Below are 10,578 nucleotides of genomic sequence, written 5' to 3'. Positions count from 1 at the left end.
GTGTTAAAGTTTACAAACATAATATTACTTTTATTTTGGGAATGTGGCAGAGTTGAACAGTTGGACTTTTTGCACTTGGTTGGAACAGATATGCTGCTGTATGCAGTAAGTATAATATCCTTATGTTTTATCTTCGAGCAGTTATGTTTGGCTTCAGGCTGACTTTACTCAGCTTTCTGGATCTTCAAAATGTAAGTCAAATTTCTTGCAATGCTTGGCAGTAACTTTATTGAAGCAAGGCAATGGTCCATTTCACTGAGAATTGTTTTAGTTTTTCTGGTCCGAACCGAGGCTGTTGTCGGGATCAGGAAATTCCTTGTCTTGCCCTGAACAAATTCCTGACTTAAGTATTTAAGACTTTTCTTAACATTTGATTTATTCTCTTACGTTTTTCATTTTACTCTCTGTGATATGTTAAAGTCAGTGACCAACAGTGTGCTGATTTTTTGTTTCATTTTTCAGTCAAGAACGTCTGTTCAGTCTTTCTTTATTGTGACTGTTATTAAGTCATCCGTCTGTTCACTCACAGATCAATAAACTTCCATGTTGAGGACACCTCAGATTCATTGACGGAAGAAACAACACACTCATCAGTTTTATTTTAAGGCAAAATCACTCAACTTCCTTTGTGCCTCAGGTACAGTTTTCTAACATAACACTTTTGTTACAGAGGAATGAAACGACACTTCAATGTCACCACTGCTGTAAACTGAACACAGGAGCTGGTGAATGATGTCGAGTCTGAAGACTTGTCAATGTGCTCATGCTTTCATACAAAACAGTTGCTGTAGGAGAAACTAGTTCTTCTCATGAATCAGCAGCATCAGGTGATGAGACCAGTGATCAATGACATCATTAGACAAGAAGCAGAGCAAATCAGGTTTTATTTATATATAAAAATTGTAACTTTTTCAATCATTGGGAAAAAGAAACATCTATGAAAATAAGGTGAGAGAAGAAATGTGTTAAGTGTTATTAAAAACTTCTCTGCTTTCACAAAGTAACACGACACCTCAGAATAACAGCAGGATGCTGCTCGACTGCTGCTGCTCCATTTAGAACCACAATCCAACACTTATGGCTCAGAGCCTGAGAGCTGGGCTGAACCTCGCTGAGTGAAATCATGGCAGTGAGTATCTCAGACACGCTCCACCCTGACAGATGACAGAAGACTATCTGGGGAAAAAGTGAGCCAATAAAACTTGATGATGAGCTCCTCTTCACACAAATGCTTTCCACAAACACCACAAACACATAAAACACAGCTGATACATCCCCAGCTCAAAGTGTCAGTTTAGCTGAATGTGTGTGTGTGTGTCCTCAGGTTGACCGTTACCCAGCCTGCTTTGGTTGTCAGGGTGGATGGGCCACTGTAATTGTAGCATGTTGGTGAGGTTGGATGTGAGGGCTTGTAGATGGCAGCATCGACAGGCTGCAGTGATGTCACACTTCACTCCAGTGTCTCGCATGAAGCAGCATCAGGGCACCGCCCTCAGGCTTAGTCGTTGTCTTTCCCGCCTGTTTTACTCAACTGCAACAAAAACACAAAAACACATGTAACACAGGTCTGTGTTGTTGAGGACGTTTAAAGACATTTTAACTGAGATGGTTTCACTTACATGCTGGAGGACGGTTGTATCAACGAGCAGGGAGAAGAGACAACAGAACAAAAAGAAGTTAGTTCATCATATTGCTAGACTCAGAGGTAAGAGGTGCTGCACCATCTAGTGGAGAAAAGGTGAAATGCACCTACTTTAATAACATCCACCCAGTTCCAGCCTCGAGGCAGTTCTCCTTTATTATCTGAAAGAACAAATCCTTCTTTTAAAATGATGAATGTGTTTAGAACTAATATCAACCAGACAGTCAAAATTAAATAGCATCTGTTGCACAAAAATGAGACATCCTGTTGGGTTTAATTGTTTTATTGTACTCAGTGTCAGCATCATGCAGCTTCAATGAAGAGCTGAAATAAGAACACAGACCATATACAGTAGGTCATTGTATCATATGTGTGGGAAAAGTGTTTTTCAAGGTTAAGTTTAAGTTCAACAGTGTTATATGTGGATATCTGTCAGGACAGTGCTTCCCTACAGCACCTCCTCTCATAATTGTTTTCACGTTTCCTATATATACTCTGTTGGTGTGATGTGGTTGATGAATCTTGAAAATCAAATGTGCTTTCATGTGAGAGGGTCACAGAGGAACATGAATGAAACACTGTGGCAGTTGCAGCTATCCACTGTGGTTGGTTTGTCTATAGCACGATATTTCAATTTTGCAGTCAATGCGAGAGCCCCATTTAGGGTTGAGGTCCTTTTGGTGCAGTTTCCAAGACTCCTTCTCCAGCTGCTTTCCCTTTTCCTATTCACCAATTGGTTTGCTTAGTCAATTAGCTTCTCCTGTTAGGCTTTCTGTGACAGGGCCTTCAGTGCTGTAAAACCAGGCTAAACAATCCCAATTGGCCATGGGATGTAACAAGCTCTCTGATTGGTTGGAGAACTAACCAGTCATATCATATCCATAGGGTTTTAGGCTAAATTGGCTTTGGGCTTATTTATCGGTGGATTAATTGTTCATTTATAAATTCTTTTAACAATTCCCATTTTATTTCACATTTAAATATGAAATTAAGGAAATACTTTATTAGTTTTCCTGCGATGTCCCTGGTCCTCCATACTGTTGATTTATCAGTAAACTCAACAGCTAATAATGTTATGTGGTTTGTCGTTAGTTGTGTTAAAGAGGAGCTATTATGGCCATTTTTAAGACATTATTTTTCTTCTGCTGTACATTTTATACAAGACCCTCTCTCTGAAACGCTCTGTTAGCGCTCAGGGCCAGTATTCACAAAGAATCTTAAGGCTAAAAGTAGTCTTAACTTGCCGATTTAGGAGAAACTCCTAAAAATAATGGGTGTGTCAGTCCTAACTTTAGGATTCCTATTTTATTTTACTAAGAGCTATTCACAAAGCCAGTTAGCGCTAAAAGTAGCTCCTAAGTCTGGGAGAAGTTAGAAATAGTTGAGAGGACGCCTAACTCACTAAGACCAAATCACAAAGAATCATAAAAGGGTCAGCGCTGTCATTCCACGTCGCAGTGTTTTGAGAACCTAAAACGATGTTGAATTACTTAAAAGATACTGTCAATCACGAGGGAATAATGATTGTTGTGGAGTTTGTGAAGGATGCAATCTCCTACCAACTGACACAACCCGATCAGTGCGGAAATTTGTCTAGCAACACTGTGTTACTTGGCACAGAGAAAAAACGATCCACAAAACAATAAATGCGCTTTGACCTAACATCATAGGACAATACATACGATTTTTTAAAAATGTTCAACAACTACAGGGAAATAGAGCAGCTTTATAGCAATAGCTGGTCTACCTGCTGTGATTGATGCCATAGATGGAAACATGTAAAAATGATTGCACCATCGCAAGACAAGGAAGTATTTGTGGACAGGAAAACAAAATCACGCCATCAACACACAGGTTGTATTCAATGCTGGCTGTACAGCTGTAGACGTTGTTGTACAGTGTACAGGACTACCCAAGAGTCATGGATCTAAATGGAGAGTGACCTGAGGCAGCTGATTGAAAGGTTCATATTCTACCTGTCTGGTGTATGAGGTGTATGAAGATTTCTCCTGTCCCCCACCAAGGTCCCTTGGTGAGGGACAGCAGAAATCTTCATACACCTCAACCCACAGCCAGGGCCACAGCTACATTACAAAAGGTACACCTACAATAGGTTGTGGATAATAGGCTGCCAGTTAGGTTTATTTAGGTAGTCTAGGACTTTTTTTCCATTGGGAGAATTGAATGTAAGTTTTGATAGTAAAATTAAATTCTCCCAGGTCGACACAAACCTTATTATACAGATGCATTTTGGAGAATGCACTACTTTTGTAAACAGCTCTTAAGCCGTTATTATTTAATTTGTATTCATTTATTTCTGTTTTTTTTTTTTTTTTATTATTACTGCGGGATGTTGCAGATTTGTTTTCATGGGCACACACCTGTCTTTCATCAACCAATCGCTGTGGTTCCTGCAAGGGAGCTCATCCATTGAAACTGACAAAGCAATGCAGTCGCACTCCTAGCTTAGGAGTTTTCGCTTCTCCATACTAAAAGTTGGTCTCAGCAGTTTTGTGAACAGGACTTAGGAAAAATATTTTAGATAAAAACTTTTAGCATATCTCAGGAGTGGTAAGATAAAATGCTACAAAAGCAGATGGGCTACAGCAGCAGAAGACCACACCAGGTGCCACTCCTATCAGCTAAGAACAAGAAACTGAGGCTACAATTCACATGGGCTTAACAAAATTGGACAGTAGAAGATTGGAAAAACGTTGCCTGGTCTAATGAGTCTCGATTCAAATTGGTAGGGTCAGAATTTGACGTAAACAACATGAAAGCATGGATCCATCCTGCCTTGTATCAATGTTTCAGGCTGGTGGTGGTGGTGTAATGGTGTAGAGGATATTTTCTTGGCACACTTTGGGACCCTTAGTACCAGTTTAAATGCCACAGCCTACATGAGGATTGCTGCTGACCATGTCCATCCTTTTATGACCACAATGTACCCATCTTCTGATGGCTACTTACAGCAGGATAACGTGCCATGTCACAAAGCTCAAATTATCTCAAACTGGTTCCTTGAACATGACAATGAGCTCACTGTACTCAAACGGCCTCCACAGTCACCAGATCTCAATCTAATAGATCACGTTTGGGATGTGGTGCAACTGGAATGAAAACCTCTGAGGAATGTTTTGAGCACCTTGTTGACTCTATGCCACAAAGAATTAAGGCAGCTCTGAAGGCAAAAAGGGGTCCAACCCGTTACTAGCGAGACGTACCTAATAAAGTGGCCAGTGAGTGTATAGTTAATGGGCTAAGTATATGAATCCACCAGTATAACCAGTATAAATCCGGCAGTTTGAACAGGTGAAGACTGCCCTGACTAATGTACCTGTTCTGTTGATGATCCTCCTCTTCTGAGCTTTTGTCAGCTGTTCCTTCTTCTCCCTCTTCTTGGTTGTTGAGCTGGTTGTTGTTACATCACTGCTTGATGTCAACGCCTGCAACAACAAGACATAATCAAAAGCTGTTTTCTTGAAACACAATGACTCTGATCATCACTGAAACTGATGTGCACAGCTGATGGAGAATGAAAATACAATGAATGTCTCAATTCAAAATGTCTCAATTCAAAATCAAGATATACAACCAAACTTCTGACTTAACTTTTCATAAGATGTGATTTTGAGGGAATAGATTATGTAATTGTATAAAACACCACAGCCATCAGTCGGAAGTATTGAGGATGGTCAGAAGACAGAACTGTACTCACCACAGCTGTCACTACAGGTTTATGGTTCTCCATGAGTGCTTCCTGGTTATCCTTGGCCCACTCAAACAGGGTGTACATCATGGCGGTCCCCAGGTTTGCCTCCACTTGCTCCTCCAGCTTTGACAGGATCATCTGCTTCGTCTCTGCAGAGCTGTGATTGAACCCAAAGAAAAAATAAGACAGTGTCCATAAACAACGGTATCGTACTGCAGTCTCTCACTGACACAAGCTGACCAAAGACATTTTTGCTACTTTAGCTCATTTGAGGCCACTGTGTGTTGGCATTGGCGTCCCCTAGTGGTGGTGGCAAAGAGAAAGATAAGAATTCAGACAAAATGTATCTGCAGTGGCAACTTTTAACTGATTTGAGTATTTTTAGACTCATTATGCTTAAATTTGTTAATGTATTGGTAAATAAGAGGATTTAGTATTTCTGTTTTGTTCCAGGCAGTCTGGAGCTTTGAAAAAGCTTTCAGATATTCCTGTTCAGAAATAAATTTCAGAAAATCTAAGTCCACCGAACCAATAAAACAAACAAAAACACACAAAATCTCAAAAATTAAAAAAAAAAACTTAAGACAGGCTGTTTGTAAGTTTTCTCTGCCTCTGTACATGGTTTCTTGCTGGGCCATTGTTATGTTTACAAGGCAAGAGGTTATAATACGTTCTCTGAACAGCTATGTCTTCAGGGCAGACTGGAGGCTGCAGTGAGTCACTATCAGAGAGTGATGAGATGGGCCGGGGCTAGCTGGTTAGCATGCTAACTTCAGTTGAAGAAAAGACATGATAGAGTCAAGAGTTAACATTGGTGTTTGATGCTGAACGTGATGAAAACAATGATGTCAAACTCATCTACACTAATGGAAACTGTCAACAAGAAGAAGCCATGGCGGAGAATAAGAAACGGTCCAAAGTTTAGCTACACTTCACGAAAAAATGGTCATTTCAAGTCAGGGTCTAAACACTAGTATGTTACATAGAGTAACAATAAAATTAGTGTCACATTTAAACAGTTAAACTGGGGCTTCGGCAAACCTTCAGTCACATCCATATTGTTTTTGTACTGTTTCTACACTTTGTTCAGACTCAGTTGTGTTGATGCTGAAAACCTCTGTAGGCAGAAAATTAATTTCCTGATTAATTTCAATAACCAGAATCAATAATGGCATCGGCATATTAATTCCCATAAATACACATGGCTTTAATATTTCTAAAATAATTTTTTTTGGCCCAGACAGCAACAATTTTCACCTGGATTGTCCTTTTTTTAATTTTTTTACTCAAATTTCCTACTTAAAAATTAATCAAGGTGTCAAAAGACAGTATTGACACTAAAACTGTTCTGTGGTTCTATCAGAGCAGGTGCATCCCTCTCTATCTTTACGAATCAGAGAAGACCTCCTCTCCTAACACCCCAACATGTCTAACTAGCTCTTACTGTGAACTTTACTTGCACCTTTTTACTTAGTTCTTGCACCAAGGTCTCCTACTGAAGCTTTAGTGATGTCCCTCACTCGTAAGTCTCTGTGGATAAAAGCATCTGTCAGATGACTAAATGCAATTGTGTGTGTAAACTGTTTATTACAGTTGAATGGTCCTACGATTTATCCCTGCAGGTATGAAGTGATTGGTGTTTCCAGATTTTGCTCTCATCTGTCATCAGTAGTTCAAATAAAAATCAAAGCATGACCGAAGGGAGATCTGACAATACACTGTACTTCAAACATACATCCTATTGTTGAAAAAGGCATCAAGGGAGATTTCGGGGGCTGTCTCAGGATACGTCTCTGGCCATGTGATGTCCAGGATGAAAGCTTTGATGTCCTCAAGGTTTCCTATCTTTTATATAAAACAGAAGGTGAGACAAGTTACTACAGCAGAATCAATCCGAACAGCTTGTAGCTGTGAAGAATAATCTTCAGTCTTTGTCTTTCTTTTAATTTCTGTTGATTTGTTGTATTTTTAAAGCAGGTTTGTACGGTACAGAGTACTCACCCTAAACTGAAATGACACTGGGCTGACTTCCTTGAAACCCTCATCCCCTTCATAGATGGAGCGCAGAGCCTCCAGCTCCATCTGTGATTGAACAAGAGGTTAGTGACAGGTTAGTCTGATATAAGTAGTTGTTTGTCGCGCCCGAACACCGTTCAGAAATATGGTAAATTAAATTTGAGGCAGTTTGAGGGGTGTGCAGGACAGAAACTAAACTTTACACATCACCATGGTGACTTATTTTTTTATTTGGCATATATGGAATCCTCTAGGCATAAAATGACTTCCATAAATATAACCTTTGACTTCCTAAAGCCACTTTCTCCTGTAAATGGAGCAAGGTGGCTTCGGTGAAACGTCGATATTTTGTGGGCATAATATTGCTACTGATGGTTACAGTGTACACCGAATAACTTTGCAAACGTTTTCTAGTGAGACAACGTCTTTAATTTTAGTTTCTGTGGCATGTATTCCTATCAATAACGCAACACATTAATTTAGCAGATTTTGGATGGAGTTTGGTGATATTTTCTCCGTTATGAACGTCGCGAATCAGGGCTTAACAACGGATGAAAACCCACTTGACACCCTGGTCTGGCCGCTTCTATAGTTACAAACAGTGCTTGCACATTAAAGTAAAACTAACATGTTGACTTATTTTATGTCTGACAAGTAGGGAAGCCCTGAAACCCAGCCTCAAATGCTAATAGCCATGCTACTGATATGTAGTTAGCTATTAGCCGCTAACGGCAGTGGCAACTACTGCACCATCATTCATTCATTCATACCTCTTGATCCTCGTTCGCTGTCATGGTTCTCCTCCTGTTTCTGTTCACAGCTTCAAACCTATAAAACTTCCACAGTTAACGACCCATTTCTCTCATTAAAACTTCACTGTTTTAATTTCACAACTTCCCCAACTGCTACAACCACTGACACCATGCCAGTACACGCATGCGCTGTAGGGCACGCTACGTAAACTGAACCATGTTGTCGTGCGTGGATACAGTTTATTATTATAATTATTACATTAAAATGATTACATTATTACAGTTACATTAAAAGAATAATGTTTTTGGGAATACATTTGACCGCAGCATATTGTGGATAAACTGATATAATAAAAGAAAACATTCACATGGATATAGCAGGAATATAATATGAGATGTAAGGGAAGTGATTTTGGGTAGTATATGTTAATAAATACTGTTAGTGATGAAGTAAGAGACACATCAGGTAAAACGGGCTTTAGTCTGCATACTGAATTATCCTGTGATTTATGTGGATTAGATAATACCATACTTTCCATTTTATAAATTGTTTTTGACACGTTTGCGTTTACACAGAGCTATCTGATAATATAGTACTGTTTACCAGCGTTGAGGAAGCTGCTTTAAAAGAACCTGTTGTGACGGTCAGTCTATCTAATAAATCCAGGTCTATGTAGTGGTGAAGGAGTCGCAATCATCTGCTGACTTTATTACATTCTTTGGTACACAGCACACGGAAGATTTTCTTTAGCATCAAGCTACCTACATGCACACACTACTTTCGGTTTCCGTTGCCGGGTATTTCAGAATAAAGGTCCTGTAGACATTTTTACCAAACGTTACAGAACCCATACCGAAATGTAACATAGCATATCAACAGTGATGTTGCCATATATGTAACCTATAAAGGGATGTATTATTGCATATGTACATCCTCTGGATATATGAAAATCTAAGTTTAGTAAAAGTTATATACATGATATATATATATATTAAAAATATCTATATGATGTTTTTTTTTATGGTATAACATGTTGTGACCATACATGTTAAAGACACATATTGAATTTATATATGCAAAACAATATACATATAAAAATTCTATATGTTTATATATTTTCTCTATATTAATTTCTTATTCATTTTAAACATGTCTGTTTTCACATTCTGGGAAAGGGGTCTCAGACTTTTTGACTCCACTGTTTATAATATCAACATATATTGACAGACTTTGAGGTGGATATATATTTATGCATCAAATGTTTACAGTGTGAGCATGCTTACATTAACATACATCTTTATTTGCGTTAGACATATGTGACCTTCTTAAGGCTCACCTTAACCCGGGTTTCCCAAGACTGGATTCTTTTTTATCCATACAGGCCAACACACAGATAAGTATAAAGTAGGTTAGTCAGAGACGTGGCTTCGAGAGCAATTGTACAAAGTTTATTAAAAAGAGTAAAATGATCTAATATTTGTATATTTACTATTACACAATACTAATATACCAAGACACTTGCCTGGCTGGTTTAAGATAGCACAAATGTGGCGATGCTAGAAGAAATTACTGAAAAAAGAAAAAACTGTTTCTGGGCAAAAGGGTCAATCAAAAAGGGGGCTGCACTGTTCCTAGAAAAAAACAAAAACAAAAAGGATATGATTAGTAACGGAGGATGACTGCTGGGGGGCCAGCTTGTACCTGACTACTACACCACATCTGTTACAACAAATGACACACACACACACCAATGGCGGCTGGTGCATTACTCTCCGGGGTGGGGGGGGGGCTATACCAAAAAACAAGAAGCCATTTGTACTACGATATCACACTAGTATATTTAAACAAATGAAAATACCTGTTTTTGTTTTTGCTGAGCTGAAAGTACATATGTTATAATAAAATATAACACAATAACAAAACATAACTAGAAAACTCCAGGGAAATTTTGAGTGCCACAGGGGTTATTGCCGGGATGAATACATGATTTATTTCCAGTGTTCAAAAGTCACCCTGATCATATTCTGGTTTTGAGAAATGTCTTGATATAAAACAATGTCACATCCCTCCATCATGTATTATGTGGGAAATATCTCATATTGTTGTTTTTTTTAATAAAACAAGAGGCAACATGTCTTCAAACTGGCATTTAAAGGGTTAAAATCCTGAAAACTAATAAACATTTGGTAGGTTTGAGCAGAACTGAAGCAGTTTAAGAGATGTATGCAAAAAAAAGCAGAAAAAAATATTGATATATGATGATTTTATAGTATTTTCTTTGTGTGTCCTTTTTTGGACGCGAGGAACCCCAGAGGGTACAAAATGTGTTACCAGTGTATAATAAACCTGTAACAGTAACTGACATTAGATTTTAAAAATATGTCAAAAAAGACACTTTCTTGCAGAAATCCATACCTTCAGCTGTAACACAGCCAAAATGATCAGCAAATCAAAA

At 38.6% G+C, this 10,578-nt stretch overlaps 1 protein-coding gene across 1 annotated transcript; it reads right to left on the bottom strand.

Annotated features, from left to right (window-relative positions):
• Window positions 1-562: 562 nt before the first annotated feature.
• rwdd4 (RWD domain containing 4) lies at window positions 563-8,315 on the bottom strand. Its single transcript, XM_087178687.1, has 6 exons — window positions 8,141-8,315; window positions 7,356-7,436; window positions 7,090-7,199; window positions 5,361-5,511; window positions 4,980-5,088; window positions 563-1,803 (listed from the first exon to the last, which is right to left on the bottom strand). The coding sequence occupies exons 1-6, from the start codon at window positions 8,162-8,164 to the stop codon at window positions 1,700-1,702; spliced, it is 579 nt and encodes a 192-aa protein (XP_087034813.1). The 5' UTR covers window positions 8,165-8,315; the 3' UTR covers window positions 563-1,699.
• Between the last annotated feature and the right edge of the window lie 2,263 nt (window positions 8,316-10,578).

Source organism: Seriola lalandi, unplaced genomic scaffold, assembly GCF_002814215.2.
Source record: "Seriola lalandi dorsalis isolate HSWRI2012SDOR001 ecotype SW California unplaced genomic scaffold, Sedor1 jcf7180002054694, whole genome shotgun sequence".
Classification (NCBI taxonomy): Eukaryota; Metazoa; Chordata; class Actinopteri; order Carangiformes; family Carangidae; genus Seriola; species Seriola lalandi.
This window is presented reverse-complemented; position numbering and strand designations above follow the sequence as displayed.